At 41.1% G+C, this 13,957-nt stretch overlaps 1 protein-coding gene across 1 annotated transcript in view; it reads left to right on the plus strand.

The window, feature by feature from the left end:
* Nucleotides 1-13,957, plus strand: part of Pde8 (phosphodiesterase 8) — a 302,345-nt gene that overhangs the window by 242,802 nt on the left and 45,586 nt on the right. Inside the window, exon 18 of the mRNA XM_071663763.1 lies at nt 13,446-13,603. Within this exon, the coding sequence (XP_071519864.1) occupies nt 13,446-13,603 (158 nt within the window). The remainder of the gene's footprint in view (nt 1-13,445; nt 13,604-13,957) is intronic.

The following is a 13,957-nucleotide window of genomic DNA, read 5'->3' on the forward strand; positions in this document are numbered from 1 at the left end:
CTGAACCATCAGAAGGCTAAGATGTCACAACCTCAGCTGCCCATGTGGACATTCTGTGGTTGTTTGGCACCAATAGAGCGTCAGAGCCCTGCATGGGCAAGTGAGATCATATTTTTAATTTTCGACATGGAACTTCATGTCGCTGCTTAAAAAGTTTCGGAATTTGAAGCATTTAGGATTTCGGATTTTTGGATTAGGGATGCTCAACGTGCAATTTTCAACTTTCCTACCCGCTCAAATATACTATATATATATATATATATATATATATATATTTTTTTTCTTTTTTTGTTGCTTTGTCGCTGTCTCCCGCATTTACGAGGTAGCGCAAGGAAACAGACGAAAGAAATGGCCCAACCCACCCCCATACACATGTATATACATGCGTCCACACATGCAAATATACATACACAGCTTTCCATGGTTTACCCCAGACGCTTCACATGCCCTGATTCAATCCGCTGACAGCACGTCAACCCTGGTATACCACATCGATCCAATTCACTCTATTCCTTGCCCTCCTTTCACCCTCCTGCATGTTCAGGCCCCAATCACACAAAATCTTTTTCACTCCATCTTTCCACCTCCAATTTGGTCTCCCACTTCTCCTTGTTCCCTCCACCTCCGACACATATATCCTCTTGGTCAATCTTTCCTCACTCATTCTCTCCATGTGCCCAAACCATTTCAAAACACCCTCTTCTGCTCTCTCAACCACGCTCTTTTTATTTCCACACATCTCTCTTACCGTTACGTTACTTACTCGATCAAACCACCTCACACCACACATTGTACTCAAACATCTCATTTGCAGCACATCCATCCTCCTGCGCACAACTCTATCCATAGCCCACGCCTTGCAACCATACAACATTGTTGGAACCACTATTCCTTCAAACATACCCATTTTTGCTTTCCGAGATAATGTTCTCGACTTCCAAACATTCTTCAAGGCTCCCAGGATTTTCGCCCCCTCCCCCACCCTATGATCCACTTCCGCTTCCATGGTTCCATCCGCTGCCAGATCCACTCCCAGATATCTAAAACACTTTACTTCCTCCAGTTTTTCTCCATTCAAACTTACTTCCCAATTGACTTGACCCTCAACCCTACTGTACCTAATAACCTTGCTCTTATTCACATTTACTCTTAACTTTCTTCTTTCACACACTTTACCAAACTCAGTCACCAGCTTCTGCAGTTTCTCACATGAATCAGCCACCAGCGCTGTATCATCAGCGAACAACAACTGACTCACTTCCCAAGCTCTCTCATCCCCAATAGACTTCATACTTGCCCCTCTTTCCAAAACTCTTGCATTCACCTCCCTAACAACCCCATCCATAAACAAATTAAACAACCATGGAGACATCACACACCCCTGCCGCAAACCTACATTCACTGAGAACCAATCACTTTCCTCTCTTCCTACACGTACACATGCCTTACATCCTCGATAAAAACTTTTCACTGCTTCTAACAACTTGCCTCCCACACCATATATTCTTAATACCTTCCACAGAGCATCTCTATCAGCTCTATCATATGCCTTCTCCAGATCCATAAATGCTACATACAAATCCATATATATATATATATACATATATGTATGTATATTTATTTATTTATTTTTATTTATTTTGCTTTGTTGCTGTCTCCCGCGTTTGCGAGGTGGCGCAAGGAAACAGACGAAAGAAATGGCCCAACCCACCCCCATACACATGTATATACATACACGTCCACACACGCAAATATACATACCCATACATCTCAATGTACACACATATATACACACACAGACACATACATATATACACATGCACACAATTCACACTGTCTGCCTTTATTCATTCCCATCGCCACCTCACCACACATGGAATAACATCCCCTTCCCCCTCATGTGTGTGAGGTAGCGTTAGGAAAGGACAACAAAGGCCCCATTCGTTCACACTCAGTCTCTAGCTGTCATGCAATAATGCCCAAAACCACAGCTCCCTTTCCACATCCAGGCCCCACAGAACATTCCATGGTTTACCCAAGACGCTTCACATGCCCTGATTCAATCCATTGACAGCACGTCGACCCCGGTATACCACATCGATCCAATCCACTCTATTCCTTGCCAGCCTTTCACCCTCCTGCATGTTCAGGCCCCGATCACTCAAAATCTTTTTCACTCCATCTTTCCACCTCCAATTTGGTCTCCCACTTCTCCTCGTTCCCTCCACCTCCGACACGTATATCCTCTTGGTCAATCTTTCCTCACTCATTCTCTCCATGTGCCCAAGCCATTTGAAAACACCCTCTTCTGCTCTCTCAACCACACTCTTTTTATTTCCAGACATCTCTCTTACCCTATTATTACTTACTCGATCAAACCACCTCACACCACATGTTGTCCTCAAACATCTCATTTCCAGCACATCCACCCTCCTGCGCACAACTCTATCCATAGCCCACGCCTCGCAACCATATACATATATTTATTTTGCTTTGTCACTGTCTCCCGCGTTAGCGATGTAGCGTAAGGAAACAGACGAAAGAATGGCCCAACTCACCCACATACACATGTATATACATACACGTCCACACACGCAAATATACATACCTATACATCTCAATGTATACATATATATACACACACAGACATATACATATATACACATGTACATAATTCATACTGTCTGCCTTTATTCATTCCTATCGCCACCCCGCCACACACGAAATAACAACCCCTTCCCCCCGCATGTGCGCGAGATAGTGCTAGAACAAGACAACAAAGGCCACATCTTTCTTTTTCTTTCGTACTATTTGCCATTTCCCGCTTTAGCGAGGTAGTGTTAATAACAGAGGACTGGCCTTTGAGGGAATATCCTCTCCTGGCCCCCTTCTCTGTTCCTTGTTTTGGAAAATTGAAAAAAACGAGAGGGGAGGATTTCCAGCCACCTGCTCCCTCCCCTTTTAGTCACCTTCTACGACACGCAGGGAATACGTGGGAAGTATTCTTTCTCCCCTTTCCCCAGGAATAATATACATATATATTATTATTTTTTTTTTATTTTGCTTTGTCGCTGTCTCCCACGTTAGCGAGGTAGCGCAAGGAAACAGACGAAAGAATGGCCCAACCCACCCACATACACATGTACATACATTCACGTCCACACACGCAAATATACATACCTATACATCTCAATGTACACATATATATACACACAGAGACATATGCATATATACACATGTACATAATTCATACTGTCTGCCTTTATTTGTTCCCATCGCCACCCCGCCACACATGGAATAACAACCCCCTCAACCCTCATGTGTGCGAGGTAGCGCTAGGAAAAGACAACAAAGGCCCCATTTGTTCACACTCAGTCTCTAGCTGTCATGTAATAATGCACCGAAACCACAGCTCCCTTTCCACATCCAGGCCCCACACAACTTTCCATGGTTTACCCCAGATGCTTCACATCCCCTGGTTCAATCCATTGACAGCACGTCGACCCTGGTATACCACATCGTTCCAATTCACTCTATTCCTTGCACGCCTTTCACCCTCCTGCATGTTCAGGCCCCGATCACTCAAAATCTTTTTCACTCCATCTTTCCCCCTCCAATTAGGTCTCCCACTTCTGCTCATTCCCTCCACCTCTGACACATATATACTCTTGGTCAATCTTTCCTCACTCATTCTCTCCATGTGACCAAACCATTTCAAAATACCCTCTTCTGCTCTCTCAACTACACTCTTTTTATTTCCACACATCTCTCTTACCCTTACATTACTTACTCGATCAAACCACCTCACACCACATATTCTCCTCAAACATCTCATTTCCAGCACATCCACCTTCCTGCGCACAACCCTATCCATAGCCCACGCCTCGCAACCATACAACATTGTTGGAACCACTATTCCTTCAAACATACCCATTTTTGCTTTCCGAGATAATGTTCTCGACTTCCAAACATTCTTCAATGCTCCCAGAATTTTCGCCCCCTCCCCACCCTATGATTCTCTTCCGCTTCCATGGTTCCATCCGCCGCCAGATCCACTCCCAGATATCTAAAACACTTTACTTCCTCCAGTTTTTCTCCATTCAAACTTACCTCCCAATTGACTTGACCCTCAACCCTACTGTACCTAATAACTTTGCTCTTATTCACATTTACTCTTAACTTTCTTCTTTCACACACTTTACCAAACTCAGTCACCAGCTTCTGCAGTTTCTTACATGAATCAGCCACCAGCGCTGTATCATCAGCAAACAACAACTGACTCACTTCCCAAGCTCTCTCATCCACAACAGACTGCATACTTGCCCCTCTTTCCAAAAACTCTTGCATTCACCTCCCTAACAACCCCATCCATAAACAAATTAAACAACCATGGGGACATCACACACCCCTGCCACAAACCTACATTCACTGAGAACCAATCACTTTCCTCTCTTCCTACACGTACACATGCCTTACATCCTCGATAAAAACTTTTCACTGCTTCTAACAACTTGCCTCCCACACCATATATTCTTAAAACCTTCCACAGAGCATCTCTATCAACTCTATCATATTCCTTCTCCAGATCCATAAATGCTACATACAAATCCATTTGTTTTTCTAAGTATTTCTCACATACATTCTTCAAAGCAAACACCTGGTCAACACATCCTCTACCACTTCTGAAACCACACTGCTCTTCCCCAATCTGATGCTCTGTACATGCCTTCACCCTCTCAATCAATACCCTCCCATATCATTTACCAGGAATACTCAACAAACTTATATCTCTGTAATTTGAGCACTCACTCTTATCCCCTTTGCCTTTGTACAATGGCGCTTAGCAAGCATTCCACCAATCCTCAGGCACCTCACCATGAATCATACATACATTAAATAACCTTACCAACCAGTCAACAATACAATCACCCCCTTTTTTAATAAATTCCACTGCAATACCATCCAATCCTGCTGCCTTACAGGCTTTCATCTTCCGCAAAGATTTTACTGCAGAAGCTGGTGACTGAGTTTGGTAAAGTGTGTGAAAGAAGAAAGTTAAGAGTAAATGTGAATAAGAGCAAGGTTATTAGGTACAGTAGGGTTGATGGTCAAGTCAATTGGGAGGTAAGTTTGAATGGAGAAAAACTGGAGGAAGTAAAGTGTTTTAGAGGATCTGGCAGCGGATGGAACCATGGAAGCGGAAGTGGATTATAGGGTGGGGGATTGGGCGAAAATCCTGGGAGCCTTGAAGAATGTTTGGAAGTCGAGAACATTATCTCGGAAAGCAAAAATGGGTATGTTTGAAGGAATAGTGGTTCCAACAATGTTGTATGGTTGCGAGGCGTGGGCTATGGATAGAGTTGTGCGGAGGAGGGTGGATGTGCTGGAAATGAGATGTTTGAGGACAATATGTGGTGTGAGTTGGTTTGATCGAGTAAGTAATGTAAGGATAAGAGAGATGTGTGGAAATAAAAAGAGTGTGGTTGAGAGAGCAGAAGAGGGTGTTTTGAAATGGTTTGGGCACATGGAGAGAATGAGTGAGGAAAGATTGACCAAGAGGATATATGTGTCGGAGGTGGAGGGAACAAGGAGAAGTGGGAGACCAAATTGGAGGTGGAAAGATGGAGTGAAAAAGATTTTTAGTGATCGGGGCCTATTCGCCATTTCCCGCGTTAGCGAGGTAGCATTAAGAACAGAGGACTGGGCCTTTGAGGGAATATCCTCACCTGGCCCCCTTCTCTGTTCCTTCTTTTGGAAAATTGAAAAAAACGAGAGGGGAGGATTTCCAGCCACCCGCTCCCTCCCCTTGTAGTCTCCTTCTACGACACGCAGGGAATACGTGGGAAGTATTCTTTCTCCCCTATCCCTAGGGATAATATATATATATATATATATATATATATATATATATATATATATATATATATATATATATATATATATATTTAAACCAGGTATTCCCAGTCATTAGGCCTTTTTTAGCACAACCCAACAAGCTGTTCAATATTCCTGTTCACCACACTGATTCCTTATGTTCCTTTATTCTAACTTCAAATGCCACATTACTCTTTCTTGCATTCAAATCGCCCATAATTACCCAATCTTTAGCATCAAATTGCTGATACCCTCAATCAGTTGCCTTCAAAACACTTACCGTTCATCACCCTTCTGCTCATAGCCAGATGTGTAAACACTAATAATCACTCATCTCTTGCAGCTCTCTTTCATCTTTACCCATATCTTTCTGGAGTTCACTTCCTCTACTCCTTACATTCCCAGAACTCCTACATGATTTCTGTTCCTTCTTTTGCTCTTGCTCTTACACCAACCCCTGACTTTATTCATATGACATTTCCAAACCATCCTTCAAAGTCTTTGAATCCTTCCTCAACCCCCATAGCCTTAAACACCTTGAAAATCACAGTCTTCTCTCTGATCACCAGTATGGCTTCCATAAGGCAAGATCTACTGGTGATATTCTTTCTTGTCTTACTAATGTCTGGTCATCATCCTTGAAAAATTTTGGGGAGTCATGTATAGTTGCCCTTGATATATCTAAGGCTTTTGACAGGGTGTGGCATTTGTGTCTCATCTCTAAGCTCTCCTCTTTTGGCTTCCCTATCTCATTTTGCTCCTTCATATCTAGCTTCCTCTCCAGTTGATATGTCTATGTGTTGTTGATGGATCAGCCTACCCCCTTTTCTCCATCTACTGTAGTGTCCCTCAAGGTTCTGTCTTGTCCCTTACACTTTTACTCCTTTTTTCAACGATTTCCTCTCCTCCACAAATTATCCAATGCATTCATATGCTGATGGCTCAACACTGCATTCATCCACGTCCTTCAGTTCTGCTCCCTCTTCTCTCGATCTGCATCTTGTCTTGACACAGTTTCCTCAATAAACTCAGACAGGATATCTCAGTGGGGTAGACAAAATCTTGTTAAGTTTAATGCCTGTAAGACCCAATTTTTACCCATCTCTCTTTCAAAAACTCCTCACAACTCTTGTCCCTCCTTTGACTGTTCTGTAATTCCAGCCCTTAAACTCAGTGAATATACTTGGTATTACTGTAATATCTACTCTTTCTTGGAAACCCCACATTACAGGAAAAGCTAAGTCTGCCTCTAAGGAATTGGTTGTCCTGTTTTGATGTTGAAACTTCTTTTCTTCTGAACAGTGCTCTGTTTATACAAGGGATTGATTCATCATTGTATGGAGAACTGCTCTCTTATTTGGGGTGGTTCTAGCTCTGTATGCTTACTTGACAGGGTTGTGTCAAAAGCGATCCAACTTATAGACTTTCCCAGGCTAACTTCCAGATTTTAGTCCCTTGCCCAATGCTGGAATGTTGGTTCACTTTCCTTCTTCTGCAGATATTCATTTGGTTTCTGCTCCCGAGAACTGGCTGCTTGTGTGCTCCCACCACTAGCTACACCACACAATACTTGGCAAGTTGCTGCTTCACATGATTATTGTGTGGCCATTGGCAACTCAAGGGTGGGCTGCTTTGATACCTGCTTCTTTCCCTACACATTAAAGCTTTGGAACTCTACCTCCTCATATTTTTCCCAATAACTGTGACTTGGCACATTTCAAAAGACAGGTCTTTCTCTTCCTCCAAGATTTGTTGATGCTTTCCCTCGTCTTTTCTTTTTCCGTTTCATAATTCGCTCTATATTTCAATTGAGGCCCAGCCTTGATGTGGACTTCTGTGAGTGAAGCCTTCAACTTAAAAATGAAATGTTACCCTTGAGCTTTGTTTCTCTCAGAACCAAGACATCAAAGTTCCTTTCCTCCAATATACTGTCTGTCTCTCCTTTCTTTTCATCTTGGTAACACCTACACACATTTAGATATCCAAGCCTGCTCCTTCAGGGAGGATGAGCACATCTTGCTTGACTGCTTTTTCTTTTACATCTTTTAGAACTTGAAATACAAAAAGAAAAGGGGAGAGGGGGTTCATTGGGCAGCCAGTGTGCCCCCCAACTCCTGTCATTCTGTCAGACATGTTATGCTTACTCTCTCCACTCTTTACTAAACAGTGGACTAGGTTCACACAAAGATATCTAATATAATTTTCTGAATATTTTTCTTACTTTTGAGTATCAGTCTCTCCCAATTTGGGATAAACCTCTTCTGTCTATCATTCTGAGGAGACTGGTCGCTTCCCCACCACAGCCCAAGCAGGAGCTTTCAGAAGTCTAAGACCTTGTACAGGTACACCAAGGAATTTCCGGCAACTGATGGTTCGGGACCCCCTTTAGTCTGGAAAAATTACGTGAGGGAACTTGAAATTAATGTGGCCACCAAATTAGTTTACTAGGTGGCCAGAGATGGCATTGTGTGTAGGGCACGCTTATTTACATTCTTTACACTGCACTTGGTGGTGATACTGCAATTCTTTGATATTCTTAGCTTATTTTGCTTAGATTTAACCTTAGCTATGGCATATGAGAGTATCAGTCATGGTGTCAAATATAAACACCAATCCATATCAGTCCAAGATAAAGTAGAGCAGTTGAAAAAATGGACCTTGATGTTTCGGTGCATCAGCTGTATGACATCTATAGTATTGGTTCATCAACTGTTTATGATATAAAGAAGCAAAGGGAGAAAATAGTGAATTTCTATGCAGACAGCGATTCCAAGAAGCAAATGATGATTAGAAAATATGAAAGATGGTAAGAGTACTGAGTATGATCGAGTGATGATGGAATGGTTTCGACAGCGTTGGAGTGATGGAGTGGACATGTGAGGTAGCACGATAATGGACCAGGCTAAGGTGTTCCACAAAGAACCTAGATTACAACATGAGCATGACTATAGTGAAGGATGGCTTCAAAGATTCATGAAACATCATGGAATTTCCATGAATAAAGTGTGTGGAGAAAAGTAGTCTGCAAACCACGAAGGAGCTGCTGATTATGTGGACGAATTTGCAAAACTCGTAGCGGACGAGCACCTCACTTCTGAACAGGTGTATAATGCAGACGAATCTGCATTATTCTGGTGATACTTACCTAGGAAAACACTAACAACTGAAGATGAAGAAGACCCCACAGGATTCAAACAATCTAATGACAGACTTACCATCTTAAGGGTGCTCAAATATTTAATATTAGTTTAATTGAAATTTCTAGCAGTCCAAGGTATACTTTAGAAACATGGGAGATGTATGATTAGTGGGTTAGAGGTGTGTTGATGAATTATCATTACGTGACCACGGTTGGTCCAGCAAAATGGTTAATCCGGCCAGGCTTTGGAACCAGGAGTGCTGGAAAATTGGTAGTGTACCTGTATAATTTTTTCTGATGGTTTAGCTCATTATTTTTTTCAAATTCTTTTTCTTTTAGTTTTGGCCCTGGGAGGAAAGTTTGTGAATTACATTCTACATCCAGACACAAGAATCCTCTTTTTTTTAATGACAATCTTATTTGGGTTTAAATAAAACCAGACCTTAGATTTCTGGCTAAGAATGAATGCATCAAATTTGGAAGTAACCCTGTGGTCATTCCTCTCATGGAAAACTTCATCAAGTAAGCATCACACAGTATGTCCAACAAAACATCCAAAATATCTGTTGGACTTCACCAGAGAGCATCCAGGGACCTTCTTTGTGTGCCCTACTTGGATTAAAAAGTTCATTTTTTCTGGCCCAACTGATACCTTATGCTTGAGCACACGATGGAAGAAATATGTCCTCTAACTTAGCCTTCCTTAGGAACCTTTCATTGGAGGAATCCAAGTTAAGGGGTGTTTGACACTCATCTTCCACCTTTGTTAGATGGTGCCTTTGTGTAGACATCATGGGTCAACGATGTGTAGCTCTGGAAAATCCTTCTTCAGGAGAGTTGTATCCAAATGTCTCCAAATCACGAGTACAGTTGTTTATTTTCACTTTTAGACTTAGTTTTATGTAAATGTTTTTTCTCTAAACCCTCCTTCTTGTGGATATTCTTTCATGCTTGTTGGACAGACCACAGAGAAGAGAATTGTTGATTTGGAAATTGAGGAACCTTTTCCTCTTGTGGGTATGCTTTCATGCTTGCTGGACAGACCACAGATAAGAGAATTGTTGATTTGAAAAGTGAGGAACCTTTTCTCTCTAAGGGTGTGTTCCACTAGCCTTTTTTATTATCTTATCCTGACCTACCTTACCCTTTCCTGCCTTTCCTTCTCTTTGCATAAAAATGACCTATTGTGACTGCCTTTGGTTTGGCACATGCAATTTGCAAATTGTTAATTCTAAACAGCTGAAAGAGAATAGGTTGATGATGTCATTCCAGTAGTGGTCATTGAAGCAAGTGGACTGTCATGATCACAGGCAAGCACTTCCTCAGCAAAAATTTTAAGGCTTAAATGTGTCTGACCATGATTTTCCTAAAGATTATCCTGGAAATCTCTCCTTCTCACGTGACATCATTTCAGAGAGAAATAGCTTTTCAAGTTTGAAAACTTACCATTATAGGATTAGGAAATAAATGCACTTTAGCATGATAAATCTTTCTCACCTTAATTGAAAGCCTCTCCAGGAACTGTAATTCAACCTTTCCTCATCTTTTCAGTTTTGACCAAAATATAGCAAAGCTGCTCATATCAACATCTTATGTTCCTTTACCTTTACTTTGGATGATTCCACCTTTTGTTCCTCTCCAACCCCCTCCTAATGAACCCATGCATTCTTTGTATTTCATTCATGCAAGATGGTCTTCTGAGTCTCTTCCAACTATGGATAAACAAGGCATGTAAACCACATGCTTACCTTCTCACATCCCAAAGGAATGTACCTCTCAGCTTGGTTGTTTCATCACTTTATAAAAACCCAAGCTTTCCTTTTTGGATGCATACCTTTGTTAAGCCCATCCTTTAGAAAGGAGATCATTTAAACCACTCACAATATTGCTCCCAAACCTTCCTCTACTCTCATTCATTACCTCTTAGAATTTCATTAACATTCATTCAGATCACCAGTGTGGCTTTTGCAGTGCAAGGTTTACCGGTGATCTCTCTTTTGTGGCCCACCTGTTGCCCTCCTTTCATAGGGATTATAGGAATTTTTTTTAAGAAGAGAGAGAGAGGAAGAGGGGGGGGGGGGGGGGTGTCAACATCTCTAAAGCTTTTGAAAGGGTTTTGAACAACACTTTGCAAACTAAACTTCCTTCCATTGAATTTTCTGTTTCTCTTTGTTTTCTTATTAGTCTCAGTACTAGGTGTTGAAGTGACATCTTATCTTAACAGTATTGTCCCTTAGAGTTCTGTCTTGTTGCCTACTGGCTGTTTTGCTCTCTCTCTCTCTCTCTCTCTCTCTCTCTCTCTCTCTCTCTCTCTCTCTCTCTCTCTCTCTCTCTCTCTCTCTCTCTCTCTCTCTCTCTCTCTCTCTCTCTCTCTCTCTCTCTCTCTCTCTCTCTCTCTCTCTCTCTCTCTCTCTCTCTCTCTCTCTCTCTCTCTCTCTCTCATTACATATCAAAACACTGCAATTCAGTCCTCCAATAAAATGAACATCTTGGGCATAACCATATAATCTACTCAGTTCTGGCAACTCCCAGTTACTGAACATCACAAGATCATGCCAAAAGCTGGGAATTTTGGAAAGAGCCTCATAGATTCCCAGCTATTCCTTTTTTACAGGGATCTTGTTCTCCCCAGTATCAAGTACATTTTGCATGAATGGGTTGGCTCTTCAGTCTCTTTCTTGGGCATACTGGAATGAGAAGCCTTTTGTCTTACTAACTCTCCTGCTATCACGTGTCTGCCTTCATCCTTTTCCATCCACCAAGATCTTGCATCCCTCTGTCTTTTCTGTAGGTATAATGTTTTTTCAATTACATCTTTTGGGCTGTCTGTGTGTGTTCCAGTTCCATAGACCTAGACTTATGACATGGATCTGTTTAGTACTTCCTATAGTTTTGTTCTGATGACTGGTGACATGACGATTGACCCATTCCTCATATTGTGAAGCTATGGAATTCTTTGCCATAATTGGCATTCACTCTCCCAGTAATAATTCTTTCATTAAAGTCAAGTCTACAAACATCTAAGTAACCCAAATTGATCTCTTCCTTATACACATTTCTTTTTCATGCTTTTGCTCATGCCATGTCAGCTCTTAGAAAAAGAATGTTTACCAATTAGACTGTGATGATAGATATATTAGGTGACAAGAAGCTTTGATGTCCTCTTGGGTAACAATAGTTACATTGGTCTTTGTTATCTTTCATGAAACTGAATTCTCTCTGACCAGAGTAGGTATTCATCTGCCTTTCCTTTGGTCTCTGAATCAGTATTCAATTTTTCTTTAGTTTTCCTGTTGAACCATTAAAATAATTTTTCTCTTGTTTAGACCTTTACTCTTCTTGTTTGCATTGTTTTATCAATATTGTGCACCTTTTACTGTCATGATCAGCTCCTCTGAACTTCTCTTCTCAGCCATCTAAACATCCTTTTCTTGATCAACTTCATCCAGCTCTTTAGTCCTCTTGATAAACCTTAACCATGTCATACCTCTTAATCAGTCAATTATACTAATGTTTTCTTCTCATCATCCCTTTACATAACTCTTATAATTTGTATATCTTCATTTCTCTTGGTCAGCCCTCAGTACATTTCTGTTTCTCTTGATCATCCTTCTACTCATCATTGTTAGTCTTGATCATCATTTTACATCTCTATTTCTTGTGATATGCTTTCTGCTGATTTGTGGTACTTTTGATCGGTCATTTATTCATCTATGACTCCCATGATTGGCATTCTGCATGTCTAGCTCTCTTGCTTAGATATTTACACCTGATTTCTCTTGATTAACTGTCTGCAGTTCAGTTTTTCCAACATTACAATCCTCTTCAGCACCTATGTTCAACCTTCTGTAATTGATTTTTCATCAGCCATATGATGAACTATCTTTTTATATGTTTTTTTCTATCTTTCCTTTCTTCCTTGTTTCACTTCACTGTATTTAGTTAGCCAGTGGAATTTTATTGTGTTTTGATCACCCTCAACAACTCCAGAGTTTTTGTCATCACTGTGTCTCGTCAGTCATCTTTGGATAAGATGACCATAAGTCATTTGTGATTTACCTGACCTAACATGTTTTTATTCAGTAGTAGAAGAATAATGCTTGGGCTTAAAGAACTAGAAAAAAGTTGTGGACTTAGCTTCATTAGACACTGATGGTTTGATGGAAAAATACCTTAAACAAGGAGCTATTTTGGGATAAGGTCACTAATGTTTTCTTCAGGAGTTTTGCTCCAAGCACACATTGAATCAAGAGCTTTATGTCAAGATGGACACTTAAGACATTTTACACCTTAATTTCTTGTTGCTTTGTATGTCCAGGTTATGTAAGTATATAGAATTTTATAGAATAAGATAGTAACTTTAATATCAACATATGCACTCACCCTTCACTTAGCAATACCCTGATGCATGCCCTGCAATTGCACGTTGCAGCCCTGGATCGAGACACTTACAAGCATGTTCGCAAGAGCATCATCGACATGGTACTGGCAACAGACATGACCAAACACTTCGAGCACCTAAGCAAGTTTGTCAACATGTCGGGCAACAGCAAGACACCAGTCAAGGATGATGATGCAGCATCATTAGACGTGAGCGTCCCCATCTGTTGTGTGATTTTGTCTAATGCTAGCAGGTGATTTTGGGATACATCACCCACAGCATGCCTAGGAAATTAATCTCACTGCTAATTATCACCTCCACAGAGTCACCAAACACCTACTGTTACCAAACCTTCTCCAGGAGCTTCTCATCATCAGCCTACGTATTTTCTCATGAAAATCCTATCACTACCAGCTCTGAACCGTTAAATTACATAATTCATTCTTCATCATCAACACCTTGCCATCTCTCTTTTACGACCAATGCACCATCGTGAAATAATCATTAGCTAACCATCTCCTAACTATCACTATCATAGACAGCCAACCATTGCCTTACTATCA

Source organism: Panulirus ornatus, chromosome 7 (genome assembly GCF_036320965.1).
Source record: "Panulirus ornatus isolate Po-2019 chromosome 7, ASM3632096v1, whole genome shotgun sequence".
Taxonomy (NCBI): Eukaryota; Metazoa; Arthropoda; class Malacostraca; order Decapoda; family Palinuridae; genus Panulirus; species Panulirus ornatus.